The sequence below is a fragment of the Podarcis bocagei genome (genome assembly GCF_964188305.1).
Source record: "Podarcis bocagei genome assembly, chromosome: 14".
NCBI lineage: Eukaryota > Metazoa > Chordata > Lepidosauria > Squamata > Lacertidae > Podarcis > Podarcis bocagei.
In genome coordinates this window covers 39810127-39833178 of record NC_138139.1, presented here as the reverse complement: position 1 = coordinate 39833178, position 23052 = coordinate 39810127, and the positions used below count along the sequence as shown (strand labels likewise).

General features: G+C 46.3%; 2 protein-coding genes across 4 annotated transcripts; both read right to left on the bottom strand.

The window, feature by feature from the left end:
* Nucleotides 1-911: 911 nt before the first annotated feature.
* On the bottom strand, nt 912-12491 carry IGFALS (insulin like growth factor binding protein acid labile subunit). 3 transcript variants are annotated; one of them, XM_081169537.1, is made up of 2 exons: nt 11937-12491; nt 912-5155 (listed from the first exon to the last, which is right to left on the bottom strand). In XM_081169537.1, exon 2 carries the CDS (start codon nt 4941-4943, stop codon nt 3360-3362), a length of 1584 nt encoding a protein of 527 aa, XP_081025663.1. In that variant the 5' UTR covers nt 4944-5155; nt 11937-12491; the 3' UTR covers nt 912-3359. The 3 variants fall into 3 exon arrangements, with proteins under 3 accessions (XP_081025663.1, XP_081025661.1, XP_081025662.1); XM_081169535.1 differs by lacking the exon at nt 11937-12491 and adding an exon at nt 7652-10102; XM_081169536.1 differs by lacking the exon at nt 11937-12491 and adding an exon at nt 6390-7620.
* A 1720-nt stretch (nt 12492-14211) lies between these two features.
* On the bottom strand, nt 14212-18835 carry LOC308573065 (uncharacterized protein). Its single transcript, XM_081169761.1, has 7 exons — nt 18701-18835; nt 18213-18321; nt 17665-17785; nt 16908-16997; nt 16197-16283; nt 15763-15873; nt 14212-14296 (listed from the first exon to the last, which is right to left on the bottom strand). The coding sequence occupies exons 1-7, from the start codon at nt 18751-18753 to the stop codon at nt 14229-14231; spliced, it is 639 nt and encodes a 212-aa protein (XP_081025887.1). The 5' UTR covers nt 18754-18835; the 3' UTR covers nt 14212-14228.
* Between the last annotated feature and the right edge of the window lie 4217 nt (nt 18836-23052).

Genomic DNA, 23052 nt, shown 5'->3' with positions numbered 1-23052 from the left:
GCTGAGTTGTCTTGCCCCATCGGCCCAAATGTGGTGGACTACAACTCCCATCATCCCTGGTATATGAGGGGACCCAAAGTTGAAGAACCTTTGTCTATATCAGTGCTTGCATTAATGGGAGGGGCGTGCACTGGGGGGGTGTGCACTGGGGGTCCCAGCAGCCTTAGCTTTTGGATTTGTAGGTCCTGCCATTTGCCTAAAATTAGGGATTGTCAAGTGATGGGAGTTACGGAATCCGCTGTTGCTGCTTAGAGAGGCATCATTTAGAGATTTTTCTGACCAAGCAGTCAATCTGTATTATTTAGAATAATGTTTAAAATAAGGGTCCCCCATATTTTTGTGCCATAATTTCAGCAGCTGCCTGAAGTTCTGCGTTACCTTGTTGCTAAACATCCAGGGACCGATCACCAGCAGAGAGTGGCTCAAGTGAGCTTGGCCAGAGCTGGTAGCGAGGGGGTGGCCACTGCACAATCCTTTATGCCACATGTGTACATGCAGACATGCCATGCTCCAATAGGAGGGATTTTTATCCCCAAGCCTTAGTAGATGGGTGAGCAGGAGAGGTTGCTGGGCTAATGAAGGAGCTCCAAGGGCCCTCCACCTGCTCTGTGTCATTCTCACCTCTCGCATGTTGCATCTGTGTAGGTCCGAGTTTGGGGATCTCTACACTTTATCCCTTTAGTACATTGGGCTTCCAAGTTCCAACCACCTGATAGGGCAGTCCAGTCTTCCTCTCCCCTCTTTCTTGTTATTTTCCTCTCCTGCCTTTATTTTAGGTCAATCAGCAGTCTCAACCAGAAAAAATAAAATCTAATTGCACAATTTTGATAACTACAATTCCTCAGTGTAGAATTCCACAACCAGTACTTCTAGGACTATTTCAAATGACATAATCGATACCAGATTAGAACTGCAGGTCAATGAGATATTTATTGTTATTTTCCTCTCCTGACTTTACAACTGATATTCAATATTCCATGGTGATTGAGCTGCTTCTGCTTCTATTTTGTTGGGAGTTGTATTTATTTTAAGCATTTCCCCCCTGTACTTTTGCAACTCTTGGGGCTCCTACAAGTAGGCAGATACTCATGACTCAGTGAGGCCTGTTTTAGCTTTATTTCTGTCAATGCTCATCATCCGAGTTCACTATTAGGTGTGAGATATTTCCAGTCTCTGAATCAATAAGATCAATCAGCAGTCTCAACCAGAAAAAATAAAATCTAATTGCACAGTTTTGATAACCACAATTCCCCAAAGCAGAAATTCCACAACCAGCACTTCTTAGACTATCTAGAATGGTATCATCTAACAGATTAGAACTGTAGGTCAGTGAGATAAAAAAATAAAAAATCTTCTGAATTTTGATTGGCCATGACTGGTTCCCAAGCACTAAACGTTTTATTGCATCTGGCCAGTGCAATTTAGGTGATAGCATGTCTGCCTGGAGAGGAGGGTCCCATGGTCAGCATCTGCTTGAGGTCACAATTTTCTTGTTTAATGTTTCTTGTTGCAAAAACGTGGCTGATCTAAGGGAGGGGAATCTATGCCTCTCTGGATGCAAACCCAGAAGGAAGTTATCTGCAAGCTCCGTTAAGAACGTAAGAGCCCTGCTGGATCAGGCCAAAGGCCCATCTAGTCCAGCATCCTGTTCTTACAGGGGCCAACCAGCTCCCCCACTGGGAAGCCCACAAGCACTCAGGGTCGTGGGTTTGAGCACCATGTTGGGAAAAAGATTGCAGGGGGTTGGACTAGATGACCCCCAGGGTCCCTTCCGACTCTGCAATTCTATAAGCAGGACCTGAGTGCACTCTTCCCACTTGCAATTCCCAACAACTGGCCTTCAGACTCATACTGCCTCCAAGAGCAGAGGTGGAGCATAACAAAGATTGTGTATTCGTAAACAGAATTCACACCAATTGAATGAGATGTCTGAACGTAATGGGACAATCCTTCATGTGCCTTTTGCTTTCTCTCCAGAGATTCTGCCTGGGTGAGATGGAGAAATGAATTGCGATTGGTCTCTGCATTTTTACAACACAGTATTTATGTTGTTGGTGTCACTCGTTGATTTGTTTTCTCCAGGCACAAGAAGTTTTGAAGCAGCTCGCTTTATCTACTTACCTACATTACAGCCATAGCTCAGATCTCGTGGTTCCTATTTTGACGAAGCAGCATCAGAAAAACCAAAAGGCTCTGCCGTAGCTCTGAAAGTTTATTAACCCTGTTGCGGTTTATAAGAGTATGTGGCATCCATGGGGAAAGCTGCCAAAAAACTCCCATGGGGATTTTGACACCATATCCATCCTAGCACAGTCACAGAGCATCTGCTATGCATACAGAAGGTCTCAGGTCCAGACCCCTGCCTGGAACTCTGTGGAGAGCTGCTGCCAGTCAGTGTGGGCAATACTGAGCTAGATGGACTAATGGTCTGGGTTCAGGGCAAGGCAGCTTCCTACAATTCTAGATGTATTGGATCTGCCTCCTACATCAGAGCCTCCCCCGACATGCTTACCTGCCAGAGGTGGGTCTTGTTAAGACCTCAGGGCCCTGGCAATTGCCCAAGGGTGCCACCTGCTGGTGCCCAGCCTGATGGGTATATATTGCCACATGGAGCACCTGCCACATTGTGGCGTTTCCTGCATCTGCCGAGCCCCTGTTTGGTTGCTCGACTTGGAATTGAGCATGTCAGGTACATTGCGTCAGGCTCTTGTGGTCAGGAGTGCAGTTCTGAAGGTGCCAGAGGAGGATAAATGTCCTAATAGTTGAAACAAAATAAAAAAAAAATCCTTCCAGTAGCACCTTAGAGACTGGAAGGAATTTTTTTATTTTGTTTCGGCTATGGCAGACCAACACAGCTACCTACCTGTAACTGTCCTAATAGTGTTGGGGGAGGAAGCACACCCACCCACCCCTGGGACTGCCTGCTGAAATGGAAACCTTATGAAAATCTTCCCACCCACCCCACAGGCTGCCCCTTCCAGGGGATAGCACATCCAGAAAGTAAGTGGAAAGGGGGTGTTGAAAGGCACAGAGGTGGGACCATGCACCCCCCTTTCCCAATAGATCAGGGATGAGCATTGAGCAACCTTTTTCTGTTGAGGGCTGCCTTCCCTTCTTTCTTTCTGTCACCTCCCTCTCTTCTCTTCCCACCAGTGGAAGGAGGGTCCTCTCTTGCCAGGAGTCTTAATTGATCGCTTGCAAAGGCCCAAGGGCCATACAAAATCAGGCTGAGGGCCACCCCTGCAAGAGAAGCATTTAGTCAAATCATGGGGTCCAGGAGAGCATGCTGACACCAGCTATACAGAAAGCGTTTTTTGTGGGGGGTGGAGCAGGGGAAACCAAGTAAAAAGTACCAGTATTTAGCAATCGTCAAAATGGGTGTCTTGGATGTCCCGAAGATCAAGTCCTGCTACCTCCCCGGGGCTAAGGCAAGTGATGTTGTTGTAAGTATATACAGGAGCATCTCCTTCCGTGATGGACTGCGTGTACCGCAAGACAACACTGGGGTGCTGCAGGGCAAAGTTTCTAAGTCCTTTCAGTGAGCAGTTGCATTGCCACTTGTTCCCTTCCAGCCACAGTTGGACGAGCGAAGGGCTCAGCCAATCCACCGAGAAGGTTCTGAGTGAATTGTTCCCGATGTTCAGATATCCCAGCCTGGGGAAGGAGCGGAAGATGTCACTCTCCAGGGCCTGTAAACAGTTGCTGGAGAGGTCAAGCCAGGAGAGGCGCAGAAGTGGAGTGAAGGCTTCAGGAGAGATGTCTAGCAGTTGGTTGGAGGACAGGAGGAGGTATTCTAAGTTCCGGAGGCCTGCAAACTGGTTTGGAGAGAGGCTGCTCAGCTGGTTGTGCCTGAGGTCCAGATCAAGGAGCTCGTGCAAATCGCTCAGGCTGTGGTCCTCCATTTCTGAGATGGCGTTGTGTCTCAAGAAGAGCCTCCGGAGACTGGAAAGGTCAGAGAACATCTGTGGCCTTATCCTGCTGAGGCAGCTGTTTTCCAAATGGAGGCTGTTCAGCTGGCTGAGTCCCCTGAAGGTAAAATCTGGGAGGGTCTTGAGGCAGTTCCCAGAGAGGTTCATCACTGCCATGTTGGAAAGACCAAGGAAAGCCCCAGCCCTGATCTCTTGGATATGGTTGTTGTTGAGCGTCAGAACCTCCAGTTGACTCAGCTTGTCAAAGGCCCTTTCCGGCAGGCTTCTGAGCTTGTTATTCCCCAGCTGCAGCTCCTCCAAGTACTGGAGGTCTTTGAAGGTCCTTGGCCTCAGACTGGCAATGGAATTGTTGGAGAGGCGCAACACATGCAGGCTTGAAAGGCCCGCAAACGTGTCTTCAAAAAGCATGGTGAGGCGGTTGTGGGACAAGTCCAACCATCGCAGAGACTTCATGCCCATGAAAGCCCGTGGGGCGATGGCGTTGATTTGGTTCTGGCTGAGGTAAAGCTTCTGCAGCTTCTGCAGCTTCGTGAAGATGTTGCCCTTGATGCCCTTCAGGGAATTCCCACTCAGATCCAGCTCTTTCAACTCACTGAGGCTGTAGAAGAGCTGGTGCTGGAGATAGTGGAGCTTGTTCCCAGCCAGGATCAGTTCTCGCAAGTTGGGTAGATCGTGAAACACTTTGTCCGGCAGGACCACCAGGGAGTTCCATCCGAGGTTCAAGTACCAGAGATTGGAGAGCCCGGCAAACACACCTTCCTCAATCTTGCTAAACTGGTTGTTGTTGAGATGTAAAGAAACCAGGTTCTGCAGATGGAGGAAGATGTTGGGCGCCAGCGACTTCAGCCGGTTGTGTTGGAGGAGCAAGGAGTAGAGTTCCTCCAAGCCGTGGAAGGCGTGCTGTTCGATGCTTGACAGGTGGCTGCCCTGAAGGTTGAGGAATTCCAGGCTGGAGAGGTTCCTGAAAGCAAGAGCTGGCAAGGAAGTGAAATTGTTTCCCTCCAGCCACAACATCCTCACGGCCCTGGGCACGTCTTCGGGAAGGCTGGTCAGGTTTCGCAAGCTGCAGTAGACACTCAGCTCATCATTGCGCTCGTCGTAACTGCAACCACACAGGCTGGGACACTTCTGCTTTTCGGGGCTGGCCTGTTCGTTGGTGGCCCCCGCTTCGAGGGGCTGAGACCTCGCTGCCAACAGCCAAATGAGAGTCAACGCCAACACTGATCCTGTGGGACAGACAGTGACAGAAGCTCTCAAACCAGGGGGAAAACAAGCTGTGCTGGTGTAACACCCCCCAAAATCCTTGGACAGCCCTGGGTGTGGTTTCTTTCCCTCCAGCAACATCCTTTGATTCTCATTTCAGCCATTAGGTGATTTGATTTCCCCAGGTGTAGATCTTCACTCACCCCTTCTTCTCTGGTGGGGAGTGGCATGTTGTGGTTTGCCTCAGGTGCCAAAATGCCTTGGGCCAACCTGGTGCCTCTGAATGCCAGCTGCTGGGATTCTAAAGTGGGGAGACGGCTGCCACCCTCAGGTCTGCTTGGAGGCTTCCCTTAGGAATCTGGTTGGCAACCATGAGAACAGGAAACTGGACTAGATGGGTCTTGGGTCAGATCCAGAAGGGATTTTCTTACGTTCTTGTGGGCATATCACAATATCTGAATACAGGTGATTCAGAGCCAAAGGCCTATGAGGTTCACCTCGAAGAGAGAGCTCCTTCTATCCTTAGGTCACCAGCTGCAATTTCTCTCTGTGTTAGGATGACCAGTCATAAGGAAAGAAGAAGAGCCCTTCCAGATCAGAACTAAGGCCCACCTAGTCCAGCATCCATCTAGTCTAGGGGTCAACGAAACCCCTATCGGAAGCCCAAAAGCAGAACCTGAGCACAAAAGCTCTCTCCTTCCTGCTCTCACTTGCTCTCTTTCTGACTTCCAGCAACTAGCACTCAGAGGCATACTTCCTCCTATAGCAGCCAGTGACAGCCATCTCCTCCATAAATTTGCCTACTCTTCTTTTAAGGCCATCCAATTTGCTGGCCATCCCTGCATCCTGTAGGAGCAAATTTCACAGTCTGTGTGCTGTGCAAAGAAGGACTTTGTCTGTCTGAACCTCCCAACCGCTCAACTCCGCTGAACGTTCCCAAATTCTAGCATTACGAGAGAGGCAGAAAAACTTTTCTCTCTCCATTTTCTCCACACCACAAATCATTTTGTAGACCTTTCTCATACCGTTCCTTACTTTGTCTGCCAAACTAAAAAGTCCCAGATTGTTACAGGCGCCCCTCGAGCCCCTCAATCGTTTTGATTCTCTTGCTCATCCCAACAGCCCACCTGCTCTTCCAAGTTGGGGAGGAGGAGGAGGCAGGGAGGCTGACTGGCACTCATTCGGAGACCTGCCTTGCACAGCTCTAACAAAACGCACAGAAAGGAATCGTTGGAAAACACAACATTCTCCCCTTACCTTTGTTCATCCTCATGCTTGCTGGTGAACGTCTGGGGAGGCAAAGGTCCGCCCAGCCACCTCAGGCAAGTTCTGCTCTTTGCATTTCCCCGCCTGCTGCTAATGTAGCAATACAGCAGCAACCGCCTTGACGCTTGTCCAGCAGTCTACGGACAGACTGCTTTTAACCAGTCCGTCACCGGTTTAGGAATACCACTAGGTTTGCATTGGTGACACAGCCTGGATTTTAGCCCTTGCTGTGACACTAAAACAGGATAGGGCTATTGCCCTCACGCTCCGATTGTAGGATTCCCAGAAGCATGTGACTGGCCACTAGATGGGCCTTTGGCTCTCCTTGATGGCCAGCACTCGCAATGCACAGAGGAATTACCCTGATGACCCAATCTATAGGGAGGATAGAAGGAGGTGTCACACCATGGGACCATCTAACACTGTGTTATCTAATCTGACTGGTTGTAGCGTTCCAAGACAGAGGCCTTCCCTCCTGCCCCCAATTCTGCCACCACCTAGTTCTTCCTTGGAGATGCTGGGGTTTGAACATGGGACCTTCTGCAAACAAAGCACTGGGCTATGGCCCTTTCATGAAGGGGGCCTGTCTGTTTTGTTTACGGTTGGAGCTAGATATGTGAAGAAACTAGAGTTTCCCAAACTGGAGGCTAACCATTGCTTCTTGGCCGAGAATTCAAGGCGTCAGGTGAGACCTCCAGCACCAAGCTGCAAACTTGCGGTAAAGGTGGGGGAACCTTTTCACCTTGAGAGCCATGCTCCTTTTTGAGCAGCCTTCCAGTATCCTCAGGCTGAAACTGGTTTCTCTACCACATCCTGGAGCCATGCTACACCAGGAGGAGGAGGACTGCAGAAAGCTGACATGGTGGGCAGCTCCCAGATTCAGCCATTTGACTCGAGTCCCTTTGCCCATCCCAGGACAGGTGTCACTGCCACTTGGGACCTAGAAGCTACCCAAGAATGCTGTCTGCTGATAGGGGGACCTGCGCTCTGCAAAGAGTGTTGGGAACTGTAGCTTAGCTTCCCATTCGGAAGCTGCAAGTCCCAGGGTGAAGAGAGGAGGACTGTGTTAAATCCAAACTACAGAAACACCCTAGTGTAGAATCTTGCACCTATTCAAAATGGCATTGTGCGGGGAGGGAACTTCCTCTTTATTCCAAGCCATAACCCCACTTGTCCTTGATGGAAGTCCAACAGTAGGGACCAATCAATAGGCAATTTAAGGGTTGTTTCTGTTAATATTAAATCATGCCAACCAAGGATGTATGTGGAGGTGTTGCTTGGCAACCAGGCAGAGAGTGGCTTGATCTTCACTGTGGTAGCATGAGTTCCGATTAGCTGCATAGTTCTGAGGAAGTTTTTCCTCTGTATGTTTCTGTTGCATGCCTTCCAGCTATGTGTAAAGCCTGAGCTAAGAAAAACAAAACACTCTCTGTTCCTTTTTCATCAAATTATACACTGTTTTCATTCAGTTTGCTCAGTAAAGAGTTGTCAAGATTTCTTTTTTCCCCCCTCTGGACTCTGGCTACACTACTGAAGAGACTTTGCCAATGGTCCTTTTCTGTGTGCTGTAGTGTTCAGTGTGGCTCCCAGAAGGTTTCCCCTGAGTGAATGTGGCCCTTGGACTGAAAAAAAGTTCCCCCTCCCCTGGTTGAAGCATTTGCAGGGCTGGGGCAAAACTATTTGTTGATAATGAGCAGTGCCTGGCAAAGAAGAGCAAGGCCCAGTCCAGGATATAGAACCACAGTGTTCTCTATTTGCTTGCTCTTTAAACATTGTCCGACTGGAGAAAAATGCTTGGACACATTTGGGAAAGAATGGAGCCCAAAGAGAAAAGGCAGATGGGTATGCAGGGAACACCCTTGTCCTGAGCACTGGGCTTTTCACCCCTTCACACACACGCAGACACTGCCTATATATCTCCTCTATATAATTTAGATTCTCCCCAATGCACACACACACACACACACACATGGACACACAGACACAGAACGCTCTATTTTAGCATTCTGTTCTTGGAAATTATAGATCAAAAAGGAGAAATGAGAAAGGCACACAATCGGACAGGCGCTAAGTAAATATTGACACAAGTCGTAATCAGCCAAAGCTCTAAAAAAAGACCTGACTCAGCAGAGACCTTCGAGCCAAGAAAAAACAGAAGCTGGAATTTCGTTAGGAATGACAAAAAAGAAAACCATGGGTGCTCATACTAAGAACACCCACACACATGTATGTTGGAAAGTGTTTTTCAAATGGGACAAATGCCTGGATCCTTTATAGCAGAGGCCAGGCATCCTATTCACTGCAAGGGCCGCATTCCTTCATAGGAAGCTTTCTGGGGGCCGCATGGATGTGGTGGTCAGAGCCAGAACAAAAAGTGAGCAGAAAATGGATCCGATTCTACTTTTTGTACGGTAGGCTACAATCCAGTCATAGACCTTTTTAAGCTACTTTGCCAGCTTTTCTAGCTAAAATACAGGGTAGAAACGCTATACATAACATTATCAGCCCCATCTCTTTAAAGCACCCTTTAAAACTCCCATCATCCCTGACCATTTGTCCTGCCAGCTAGGGATGATGGGAGTTGTAGTCCAACAGCTTATGACCAGAGTTTGAAAAGCACTGCTGTAGATGTAGCAGCTAAGAAGCTGGATCTCTTAATTGACCTGCTGAGGATCAGGAGATCCACTGCACCTGAGGTTGTTGGATGGGAGCACACAGGAGAACCTCGCAGACCACCAGAACCAGGACCCTCGCAGGAACCTTCCCCTTCCCCTGAGGATTGAGGTGCCTCCCGCAGCACATCACAGGTCCAACAGCACAGCGAGCACACCAGGCAGAGGCTGCAGAACAGAGGAGGAGTACCTGGCCACAGGGTTCAGCCCTTTAAGGCTCTGAAGTTCTCTACCAGCGGGTGAGGGTGAAGAGGCCCCAGTCTTGCTCACCTGGAGCTATCCGAGGTCCTGCAACATCTGACCATTCTTACCTCTTTCTCTTAGCCAGTGTCAGACCAGAGCATGATATTGGCCTCATTTGGACTATAGATTTGAAGCAGTATCATACCACTGTAAACTGTCATGGCTTCTTCCCCCAAAGCATCCTGGGAATGCACTCCCTAATTGTAAGCAGGGGAAGCCTTTGTAGAAAAGGCCCGTTCTCTCATTTCTACTCCCTCAAATGTGACACACAAGTTCATCTGCATCCCAAAAGAACACCTGAATTAAGGTAGGAATGAGAGTGTTAAGAAATAACAGTTTTGCTACCTTTCCCAGATGAAAGAACACAGGAATTGACTGAATCTGTTCCAAGGCGGAGCAGGGTTCTGTTTGTTGTTTTGCTGGGTAGCCAACATTTCCTGACAGCACATTTTAATGATGCGCATTTCTGGGAAACAGACTTCCAGCAGCTTTCAACCCAACACAGCTTTTTGGCACTGAAGGCTTCAGCAGCCATCATTGGTCAAAACTCTCTCTGTTTACTCTTGAGAAATTTCAACCATCCTGATCAGGCAACCCCCTCATAATCACTGCCTGGAAAAATGCTTTTAAATGTAATTGCTTTTAGAATGTTTAAAATCTGCAACCGCTTATAGATTCTTTTAAAATTGTTATTGTTTTCAGAATGTTTTAAACTTTTTAGAATGTTTCTACTCTGTTTTTAATCATTGTACCTGTTTGCTGCCCGGGGTTCCTTGAGGAGGAAATGCAATATATAAATTAAATATATATATATTTCCTTATTGCCGTCTAAGCAGCTCAAGACCTCCATACACACTGCCCAAGCTTGTGTCCTGGAGAGGTAACTTCAGCAAAAACAAGGCAGGAGGCAGCAGTTGCAAGTTATAAGCTCAACTTGATTGGCGTAAGGTATGGGCGCTCATCTGCCACAGGTCAACTGGATGCCTTTGTCTGCCCCAGCTGCAACAAAACACGTCTCTCCTACATCGGTCTCTACGACCACAGCAGGCGCTGCAACCTGCCAACAGCTTGACTTCTCCTCCATTGTCTCCTGAGACAGATGGATGCCAAGCAAAGGATTGCATTGATACCCCAACATTTCCTCCAAGGAGCTCAAGGCAGCATGCATGGTTCTCTTCCTCCTCAATTTATCCTCACAAGAACCCTGCGAAGTAGGCTAGGCTGAGAGACAGTGACTGGCCCCAGATCACCCATTGAGCTTCATGGCAGACCGGGGATCTGAGCTCTGGTTTCCAAAGTCCTGGTCCAACACACTAACCACTACACCACACTGGTTTTTGCCCTCAAAAGCAACCTCAGAATAAGGATAAATAAATCTAGGAGGCTTTAAATGAAAAAAGGCATTGGAGTTTAGAGAAGGTAGGAGTGCATGTGTGAAGTAATGGACAAAGCAGCTGCGATGTGACAGCAAGACAGAGAGAGAGCTGTGAGCTAAAGGATGGAAGCATCCTTGGATGTAGTGCCCATTGGGATTGGTAGGGCAAAAGGTAGAGAGACCAATGGGTGGAGCGAGAGCCAATGACAGGCAGAGCCTCCCCTGATTAGTTGTAAGTAAGAAGGCAGGGAAGTGGGGGCTGGCTGAATTTTGGTGGGGCAGCACCTCATTTGCCTTAATGGACTACTGTTACTTTTATAATATTTATTTTATATCCCAACTTTCTCCCAGAACTGGGACTCCAGGAAACTCACAAAAAATTAAAATGAGCATGAATAAAACACAGAAAGCTAACCAAAAAAAAAGCCAAAAAGTAATTAAACTATAGTAAAATTAAAGCAATAGGGGGAAAACAGATATTAAAAACAGTGCAGCACTATTTGAAGCCCTTTCCAGTTCCCAAAAGCCTGCAGGTATACAATAGTCTTCACTTGTCAGTGGAAGGACAAAGAGGAGGAAGCCAGTCTAGCCTCTCTAGGAAGGGAATTACAAAGTCTGGGAGCAACTACTGCGAAGACCTTTTCAGCTAGCCTCAGGTGGGTGTTGTGTGCCTCTCCCAGGGAAGATCTGATGTGAAGCAAGGGGTCTACTGCCTGCTTATGTTGCTTGCCTTCAGTTCTTCTCCACCTGTACATTTTCTAATACAGTGGTACCTCAGGTTAAGTACTTAATTCATTCTGGAGGTCCGTTCTTAACCTGAAACTGTTCTTAGCCTGAAGCACCTGGGGCTTCCTGCTGCTGCCGCGCCGCCGGAGCACGATTTCTGTTCTCATCCTGAAGCAAAGTTCTTAACCCGAGGTACTATTTCTGGGTTAGCGGAGTCTGTAACCGGTAGCGTATGTAACCTGAAGCGTATGTAACCCGAGGTACCACTGTATTTGTTTTGTTTACAGAACACCACAAGCCTCCAGTGATCTCTCCTCAAAAGCCAAGGCAAACCCAGGTACTTTCACCCCTAGAACTTCACCCTGATTGGGGAAGTGAGGAATGCATAGCGTTTTAGACGTTTAGGGGTACCGCCGTCCATAACGCAACTTGCAGTTAGTTTCTTCTAAGAAATTGTTTGTATGAACAGAATGTGTCGCACTCCAATCAGATTAGATAATGATTGTCCAACGCAAAATTTACCTTGGCAAGAGGAGACGCCAACTTTTGGCGAGAACAGGCGTCCTTGTGACTACCTGAACTTTCTGGCCAGCGTTGGGCCGGGGATGCAAATGCCAACTCCACAAACAAACATAGGCACAAGGTAGAAGAAGGTGGCGCCTTGTCATCCTATCAGTGGAAGCGGGGGCGCTGCATCCCGTTTCGCCACTTCAGGCGAGAGGGGCGAGATCTCACAAGCTCCTCAAAATGCCACGTGGTTTTGGCAGCATCTCGTGAAATCAATGGTGGAGGCAGGCAGGGTGCCCTCAGGAACACCACCTCAGGAACACCACACTTGAGGTTGTGGCCTCACCCTGTGCTGGCCCTGGGTGAAAGACAAGGAACATTTTGTTGCCGGATCTGCTACTGTGTCTGCACACATGGACCACATAGGGGTGGGGGAGGGGAGAGAAATTGAATTCAGTTCACATTTAAAGGCAAACTTTCCTAAGTGTCATGAACTGGCAGGACAATGGGGAGGAGGAAGATGAAGAAGAGGATCTCAGCTTGGACACACTGAGGCAAGCTGGGGGTGGGGAAGGAGAGGTTGGTGTAATAATAATAATAATTTTTATTTATACCCCGCCCTCCCCAGCCAAGGCCGGGCTCAGGGCAGCTAACAAGCAATAATAAAAACAAGTGGAATGAATACAGCTTAAAAACAAGATTAAAATACAACACTGAAACATTGAAACATTAAAATGCAGCCTCATCACAGGAGGCGAAAGGAAAAAAGAAAAAAGAGGGGGAGGGAATCAAATGGACTCCAAGCCAAAGGCCAGGCGGAACAACTCTGTCTTACAGGCCCTGCGGAAAGAAATCAGAGCCTGCAGAGCCCTGGTCTCATGAGGCAGAGTGTTCCACCAGGCCGGAGCCAGCGTTGAAAAGGCCCTGGCTCTGGTTGAAGCTAATCTAACTTCCTTAGGGTCCTGGACCACTAGGGTGTTGCTATTTATGGACCTTAAGATCCTCTGTGGGGCAGAGGCGGTCCCGTAGGTATGAGGGTCCTAGGCCGTGAAGGGCTTTAAAGGTCAAAAGCAGCACCTTAAATCTGACCCTGTACTCCACCAGGAGCCAGTGCAGCTGGAAAAGCACTGGGTGAATATGTCCCCATGCCAGAGACCCGATGAGGGGCCTCGCTGCAGTACTCACAGGGTGACGGAGGATGATGAGGGGCTGTGGGCCAGTGCACAGGAACCAGAGCAGCAGGACCCATCACCAGAGCCGGAGAGGTGCCTGTCCCCACAAACATGGCAGGCTCTGAGGTGTAGGGAGGCTGAGGCAGGCAATGGCCCACAGCCCAGCTCCCTAGCTAGCCAGGTGGGGCTCACTAGCTCTGGGAGAAGGTGTGTGATTCTTCAGCTGGATTTGGCTTGGAACAGGTGAGGGTCACACGCCTCATCAAGCCCAGATGCTGCAATCAGCATGCAAAGTATAAAAAGGGACACAGAGCTGAGGTGCTGGGTCTGTCACAGATAAGAGGGGAGTGTGGCACTTGCGCAAACTTTGGAGTCACTCTCCAAAATAAAGCTGTGGTGTTTGTTTGTTTGGAACGCCCTCCCACCAGATGTCAAAGAGAACAACAACTACCAGACTTTTAGAAGACATCTGAAGGCAGCCCTGTTTAGGGAAGCTTTTAATGTTTGATGTATCACAGTATTTTAATATTCTTTTGGAAGCCGCCCAGAGTGGCTGGGGAAACCCAGCCAGATGGGCGGGGTATAAATAATAAATTATTATTATTATTATTATTATTATTATTATTATTATTATTATTATTATTATTATTATTATTATTATTTTATGCCAGCCCTCGCGTTATTCTTTCTTTATATTTACAGGCTCCAAATCACTGCAGCATAGACATTCCATAAAACAAATCCAAAGATTTGGTGGATGAAGCCCAAGTCATGACTGCCGGGCTTGCCTCCATAGTCCTCCCTCCACTGTCAGAGGCAGAGCATCTGGGAATCACTGAGGGGGGAATCCTGTTGTGCTCAGGTCCCGCTTGTGGGCTCCTCATGGGGGCATCTGGCAGGGAGACCAGGATGCTGGGCCACTGGCCTGATCTAGCATGTCTATTCTTCTGTTTTTAATGGCAGACCAACACGGCTACCTATCTCTTCTGTTTTTAAGTTCTTATGTTTGGAAACCCTTGGTTGCTTGCCCAACTGAATCGCTGGCCTACCATGAAATCTTGGAAGAGGAAATGAAAAGATAAAAGTTAAAAACCGAATACAATTTTAAAGAAAAGTACATTTATGCACTTGTTCCTCAGTCCTGTCTGTTTACATGATCCTGGATCCTCTGTCCTCTGCAGTGACAGCAGCCCCCATGGATTTCTGTAGGGAGGGAGGGAGAGAAAATATCCACATTATCCAATGCTCCCCTCCACCACTTTTTTTAAAAATAGTTCATTCCTTCATTGAATTCATATCCTGTTCTGCCCTCTAGGCCCAGAATGGCTCAAAGCAGCCAGACCAGTCCTGACCATGACCTGTGTTCATTTAAAATGCATTTCCCTCCCCACAACAAGGAATCCTGGGAACTGTAGTTTTTTCAAAGATGCTGAGAATTGCATCTAATTGGGGTTAAACTACCATTCCCATGATTCTTTGGGGGTGTTTTAAATGTATGGTACACAGCCTTGGTTTGCACAACTTGGTTGGCCAAACTATGTAAATGTTCAAATTGCCAGAGAGGAGTCTGCAGCCTCCTTGGTCACTCTGCTGTTATACTGTGCCAAGTGAAGAACTATGATTTTCAGTTACAGATAGGTAGCCGTGTTGGTCTGCCATAGTCAAAATAAAAAAATTTCTTCCAGTAGCACCTTAAAGACCAACTAAGTTAGTTCTTGGTATGAGCTTTCGTGTGCATGCACACTTCTTCAGATACACCTGAAGAAGTGTATCTGAAGAAGTGTGCATGCACACGAAAGCTCATACCAAGAACTAACTTAGTTGGTCTTTAAGGTGCTACTGGAAGAAATTTTTTTATTTTGACTATGATTTTCAGGTGTAAGGATAAATGTGAGTATACCTTTAAGGGCACCTCCTATATCTAGTTTAGGAGGTTAAGCAGCAGGGCTGGAAGCTGAGGGAGAAAGTCACTGAAGGAGAGAAGACCTGTTCTACATAGTTCTAATAAACTATTTCACGTTCTGGCAAAGAACATTTCCAGAACCAAAGATGTGGCAAGGTTGAAGGACAAGAGCACAGCTGACAGGGATGAAGAACCTGTGGCCTTCTGGGTGATGTTGGGACTCCCATCAGCCCTAGCTAGCATGGCCAGAAATCAGGGATGGTGGTAGCTGGAGTCCAGTGGCCTCTAGAGGACCACAGGCTCCCCAGCCCAGACCTATGATATGCTGCTTTACAAGGGCAGCTCTTGGTTGAGAGTGCCCCCTGGTGGAGCTCCTTAGGCTTACCAGGAACTGGTGGTGTGGCAGCCCCTGTACTTCAAGGATGTCCGGGAGCTGCCATTTTAATTCCCCACAATGCCCTGGAGCAGCCAACATTGGAGCATTTGCAGGGAATTAAAATGGAGGCTTGTAGATTCAGCAGCCTGACAAGGAAGGCCTGGCATAAGTGCTCGTACTGGTGGCAGGGCTGGATTAACCATTAAGCAAAAGCTTAATTTTCTATTCCTTCCTTCCTTCCTTTCTATTTTGAATTAGATACATATGGGGGCACCAAAATCTTTTAAGTGCTTAGGGCCTCTAAAGGTCTTAATTCAGCCCTGACTGGTGGGCCCTGCCCGGCAACTGCCCATGGATGCCAGGAGCAAGCGCTGGGCCAGCTGATTTTACCTGAGCCCCTGCTCCCTCTTGGAGACGTTCCTTCCACTTCGGAATAGGGAGGGGGGAGGTCGGGTGGGCCAGGGTAAGGGGGAGGCCACAGGGGGAGCATGCTGAGAGAACCTGTGGAGAGAAGGACAGGCACCTATTGAAAACTGGGATCAGGAACACAAAGCATATATAAAGTCTATGAATTAAAGGAGGAAAGAGCTGCCACTCTGTGAGGGGAGCAGGGGTCTCCCGGCAACTCTCAGGGCCCTGAACAAACTACCATTGCCAGCCCTAGTTAAACAGCAACAGGAGCATTAGCACAGCACTGGTTTTGATAACAGAGTCAGCTGAGAGCCCATCTGCATTTCAGCTGCGCATTAAGAGGCCGGGAGTCTGAGCTTCCTTAGTAGGCCAACTTGCACCCACTATCCAAAGGAGACCATTGGTGCACTTACGAGCTGCCCGGGGTGCAGAGGGGTAGGCATAGGTATAGATGGAAGCAGTGGGGTATTCTTGGAGGTTCGTCCCTTCTCTCAGTATGTCTGTTATATTAACAAAAAGGCGGGGGAGAGAAAAGCATGTCTGATATAGATATATAGATTCACAAGCACACACGCAACACTTGTATGCATTTTGTATGCACCTTTGTTTCATCTGAAAAATTGATAAAACTCCTTGCTAAACAATTTCCCAAGCAGTGTACAAGAAGTCCAATTCTATATAAATCATGACTAAAATACACAGAAACAAACACACAAAGAACCATGATTTAAAAAGCAAGGATAAAATCATTTTTTAAAAAAAAAAATCAAAGCAGATATAACAAATAATATTTTCTCACATTTGCGTGGCTGGATTGTGGACTATTTTACAAAGCTAAGAGTCACATCTATTGCTCCACCCACTTCCCCCCTCTTGCCCCACCCACCACTGGAATGTAGCACCTGGCATAACCAATGAAAGCAAGCTCAGGCTGCAAAAGGTTCTGCACCTCTGTTGCAATGGACCCAGTTCCCAATTAAAGGCACATCCTGACATAAAACTGCCCTGCCCTTTGGCCAAATGCTCTCTCCAGCTGGTGGCCCCTGCCTTTTAAATGGGACAGAGAGGAAGGAGTGGGCCTTTGATATCCAACAAAGGAAGGGCCTTTCAATCTAGTTCCTCACCTGCATCAATCAGACCCTTTATTGTGTTTAGGCAATCAGACGCTCCGTACTGGAAGGTAAATTTGAAGACAAGGACCCCTTGGGTGGATGCTAGGGAGAAAAGGCCAAAGTAAGACATTGGGCTCATGTTGTAAAGGTAAACAGTAAAGGACCCCTGGATGGTTAAGTCCAGTCAAAGGCGACTATGGGGTTGTGGCGCTCATCTCGCTTTCAGGCCGAGGGAGCCGGCATTTGTCCACTGGCAGCTTTTCTGGGTCATGTGGCCAGCATGACTAAACCACTTCTGGTGCAATGCAACACCGTGATGGAAAGCAGAGAAAACGGATATGCCGTTTACCTTCCTGCTGCAGCAGTACCTATTTATCTACTTGCACTGGCGTACTTTTGAACTGCTAGGTTGGCAGGAGCTGGGACACAGCAAAGGGAGCTCACCCCATTGCAGAGATTCAAACTGCCAACCTTCTGATCGGCAAGACCAAGAGGCTCAGTGGTTTAGACCACAGCACCGCCTGTGTTGTAATCTGCGCCAACATATATTTTTTCTCCCAAAGTGGTAAAAAGCTATTATTCTACCTTTGCAAAGACAATAAGGCCTGCAATGAATGATGTTGAAGAATTCTGAGCTAAATAGATCAGTGGTCTGATTCAGTATATGGCAGCTTCCTCCATTCCTACAACAACCCATCAGAGGGAGTTCTCTCTCATTTTGAGAACTATCACACACAGCAGCCGATAGACTCAAGGTGGTGATACATACTTAGGGTTCCTTTGATATGCTGGGGCTTGGAGCCCGACTCTTCCTCTAGGACACAATCTCCTAGGAGCTGCAGCGGGAAACGGATGATGGTGGATCCCTTATCTTTGTGCTGGAAGATCATCTAGGGAAGCAATCAAGAAGCCATTCAAAAAGCAGTGAGGAGTGTTACAAGGAACTAAAGGTGGCTCAGCTCAAAAAATGCCCCTTCTCCATTTCCGCAAGGAGAATAGGGGCGGGGATATATTGTGTACCCACTTATTTTGATGCTTACAGGTGCTTTGGGATGTGTGCATTAGTGTGAGGGTGTTTATGTGATAGGCCTCCATGGCCAAAGAACAATAAACTATTCATTCAGTCATCCATAATTAAAACGTTCTGTGCTTCAATGACACCCAAAACCAGCAGCCTGAGGTGGGTGCCTCACGCTGTGGTCTGGGACTCCCAAGCTCAAGGCGATGTCAGAGGTTCACCTACCGACAGCGAGGGAGGTGCTATGAGCTCTCTTATTATATTATGGCCAGCCTGCCTCACCCCTCAAGCCCTCTTACTTTGTACTGGGTGAGGTACAACATTCCCTTTTTGGTGCCTTTCAGCTCTTCTGGAAAATCCGACCGCCCTTCCAGCAATAACGACACCTCGCTGTAGTGAGCAAGGACCCTGAAACAAAAGCAGTTGGTTGGTGAATGTATCAGATTCCAAATTAAAACACGCTTCACGAGATTCGCAGCTGTGAATACAGGGAACATTGGGTCCCTCTCCTTTAGGGAATGCTGCTAGATAACTCCCATCAGCCTCAACCAGCATGGCCAATGTTCATGGATGATGGGTGTGGCAGTCCGTTCCCTTCCATAAGGAGCATCTTTTGACAGAATGTATCATCTTTCCCATTACATCCAAACCCCATATTTTAATTACCTTCAACTTTTGAAGTTTGAGCAAGACACATCTTTTAGCTGCCACCAATCAATATTGAATGACACCTTGATTTTCCATCTCCCCTTCCTGCCTCACTCCATCCCTAAGGTTATCTATTTACCTTTCCTCAGAACTGTTGGCTGACCTGGAGAACTGATACCTAGTCACCTCCATCGCGAAAAGCAACTACTCTGTCTCAAGGACACCCACGCTCCCTTTAGCTCAGGAGCACTGGAGACAAAGAGAAATGCCTGGGCCATGTAAGCATCTCTGTGATGTCAACAGGTGAGGTAACAGCATAGGCTTTGACTTGAAATTGGGATTAGTGGAAACCCCTTATTTATTTTTAGACAGCTGCTCCCATAAGGCCAGGTTTATTCCCATTTTCTTCTGTCTCCCTAAATTCCACCAGAATCTGATGAATTTAAACAAGCAACCCATGAGAGCCTTGGACTGAAAGTTAAATCCTGCCAGGAGCTGAATATTTGGGGAGTAGTTTTCCAGACTCCTTTTCCCCAGTCATGTGATGCTAGTTGCATCTATTCCCATTCTCTCCATTTCATTATAATCTAAGTCTTCTGCCAGTGGCCCATGTAGTCTAGCATCCTGTTCTCACAGAGGCCAACCAGATGAGCCCACAAGCAGGACCTGAGCAGGAGAGCCCTCCCTGTTTGAGCCCCAGCAACTGGCATTCAGAGGTATCATGCATCTGACCGTGAAAGTCGAACATTTCTATCCCAGCTCGTAGTCATTGATAGCCTCATCCTCCATGAATTTGTCTGATCCTCTTTTAAAGATATCCAAGTTGGCCATTACTGCCTCCTGTGGGAGCAAACTCCATTGTTTAACTATGCTTTAGGAAGTATTTTGTCTCTTCCAACATTCAGCTTCAAATGTTTCGAGGGAGGAAAAAAAGTTTATCCACTTAGTCTACACCGTGTATCCTTTTATACACCTTTATCATGTCTCCTTTTACTCGCGTTTCCTCTAAACTGAAAAGCCTCACGGTCATCTGGTCATCTTTCCTCATAGGGCAGTTTCTCAATCCTCTTACTCGTCTCTGCTTGCTCTTTTGTAGGACTTGGATCCCGCCACCTTCCAACATGCACGGCTTGAGCAGCCAACATGCCTGCCTTGTCGGTGGGACTCGACATCTGCCTCAACCTGCGTAGGATTGGGGCACCACGTTTTAAGGGATGGGTATTGCCAAGCAAGTTCCACAGATGACAACCACATATATTAACTTGTTTATTTTGACACACAAATTGCAAAATTGCCGAGATAAACATCTTCTCCTTAGCTACAATATTGCCACTATGTACAAAATTTATGCTTGAAGGTACTACACATATAAAAATACAGTATGCAATACGTATATACAGTACAATGTGCAAAACATGGCAAAAAAAATCAACATATGGAATTGATTTTAGGGGTGCAAACAGCAAATACAAAGGCATCTTGGTTTCTTTTACAAAGGCAACACACCACAGGATGCTCTGCTTGCCATAATATGTTTATTTTTCCCTTTAATCTAGTATTTAAAATGAAGAGGCATGTACAAATTGGTATCCGTTTTCTCCTTTTCCCCATAAAGTGAGATGCTAAGACGTAATTGTTTCTATGAAAAGAAGAGAGACACCTATCATGCCAAGCACGATTTCTACCGCAAGCAATACAATGAGATAAAGAAAGAGACGTGCCACTCCTTACGTGGGGATTTGCACTTATTAGCTCAGTTTCACAACCAACTAAAGGAATCTGTATTGCTAGACACCAAAACAAAAGCAACTTCAAAAATATATACATCTTCAATTTAAAACAAAAAATGTCCATGGAGAAAACTTGAGGTGGGGGCATGATGGAGAACTTGCAATTCCCCCCCCCCCTTATAATTAAAGGGTGTGCTCCTTGGCAGTAGAAGTAGCAATACTTTGGTTCTTCCCATTGTCACTTGTTTAAGGCTCTGGGTCTTTTTAAATTGCATCATGTGCAAAACTTAAAATGTAAAAATGCTGGTTTCCTGGTTTCATTAGAAAAACATACATGTCACCATTACAGGTCACTGCACTTTCATTGTTGAATCCCTCCTTGTAATTATCATGGTATTTGCCAGATGTTTAGCCAAAATTTACACATTAGTTCATACACATTCTGCACTGCGCTGCAGGCAACACCAGAGCAGAATGCCTTTCGAACATCAAGATGCAGTTAAATAAGATATCTGCTGAGATTTGTCGCAACTTTATCCCATTGAATACACTGCAAAATGTGTTGCAGCATTGAGTAAGCTTGTTAAGTCTCTCTGAGCTGAAAAAATGGATTTCCCCTCAACTGGAATATACAGGCTGAAATCGTAGTTTACATCATCTTTGTAATTTATTAGTTCAGCATACTTGTTTGAAAGGAACATGGGGTAGGTTGGGATGGAACTGGCAATGATGATTTCTCATCAATATGACAGTGCAGTTCCATTTTGATTTTCAAAATGTGACATTTAATACTGCCATGCATTAGCCTCCCCTCATTATAGCGTTTGCTCATCCAGAAAGATGTGGAATAGTAGTTAACTTGGGATTACACTGACAGCCTATGTACAGTTAAATGAAGAACAGTAGGAATGGAAGAAGGCATCGTTTTCTATTCCATCCATTCCATTCCACTCCACTGCTGTTCATCTTCTGCCTAGAACAACACCTGCTGGGGCAAAATTACATAACTTACTTAATTTACATAATTAGGTAAACTACGTAAGTTATTGTCACAACAGGCAGCAACCTGATATGTGTGCGATTGCGTTGAACCCAGAAGTGACCCCAAAAGTCACAAAAAAGGAGCAGAACTGGGTGTGTGCAGGCTTTGTCAACGGTGTTTCAAATATACGCCATTTCACTTAAACACACTGTGCCTGGGGAACGTAACCCCCGCGTAAATTGGGAGTTGCCTGTATGTCATTTTACCCTGATTATTTCAATGTAAAGGAAATGCAAATGGGGACTGGGGTATAATCAAGTATATGTCCCTTCCGGACTGAAACAGCAACAAGGAATACCAATCCTATGCACTGGAAGGATTTCCGTTCCAGACACAGGATGAGTAAGAGAACAGTGGCAATTTCTGATTCCATTTCTGTTTTTGTCAGAATTCTCTGGCATTCTTTGATGTCAGTGGGGCTTGGGCTGATCCACATGTATTCTTTTTCCACCTTTCAGCTTCACAGCACTGACTCGTGATAATGTATTACGCACAACAGGAGAAAATGGAATTTCTGCCACAGCAGCTTGCACAGCAATTGAGGCTCCAAAATATACATTCCAGATGGCAAAAGCTGCCAAAGCAGGGAGATCCTCAACTTTCCATAAGTGGGCCACTCTCAAAAGTAAAGAAACCAGGACAAAGAAACATGTGAACGCAATGTATCTGCAACTGAAGCAAATAGGACATCTTTAGCACTTCTATAAACATTGCGAATCTGCGCTGAAATAGACTACGCTAGCAGTGACAGTCACAGGACCAAGTCATCTGTTAAAGATAAAGATATTTTAAAGATATTGTGTTACAAAAAATTGTCAAGTGCACAAAAGATACCCAAGCAACTTTATATATATACAATATATATATATAACCCCTTTTCACAAATACCAGGTTCACATACAAGTGGTAAATATGGTACAATAGGCGGCACATCTCAGAACATATGATCAAAAGCAAACCATTATTTAGAAATGTTTTATAATAAAGCTCTATTCTGAAATGCACAGAAAATACCACGCATTCCTACTCTAAAAAATAAATACTTTTATTACAAACATTTCATGATCCCTTAATGATTTTGTAGAAGAAAGTTCTGCACTGGTTATCATACACCTGAAAGGATTTGGTTTGGGGGGGGGTGTTCCTCATTGCACATGCTCCAGTGGCTTGGATAGCACACTAAGCATGATATATTTGTGCAGTGCAACATCGCACAATATTGTCAATTTTCAGCAATATTTACATGCAGTCTGTCAATTGACCAAGAGTAGCCCAGTCAGACTTGTAGCAATATGATGAGAAAAAGATCTGAGGCACCATAGAAATAAACTGGCTTAACTGTGGCACGTTCTAAACCAAGGAAGGTATTAGATGAATCTGATGATATAAGCTGTTGCTTACTAGCTGTAGCAAGGTGCTTCTCAAACTGTGAGTCAAAAGTAGGAAAAGGGGAGAAATTTGATTTGTTTCACATTTAAGGCCAGATATATGTAATTCACACTTTCTGAAGCAATACAGGAACCAAAACTGAGCCATCCTAAGAAATTTGCACTTCTCTGAATTTTGCAATACAGTTCTCCTGCCATGTGTACAAAAATGCATACATTAGAGTAAAGTCTGCATAAAAATGTGTTCATGAAAATAACATTCAAAAATGCATTATTAGGGAGCACTGAATTGAAAAAAAAAGTTCATTAGGCAAAGTTGCATACAAACACG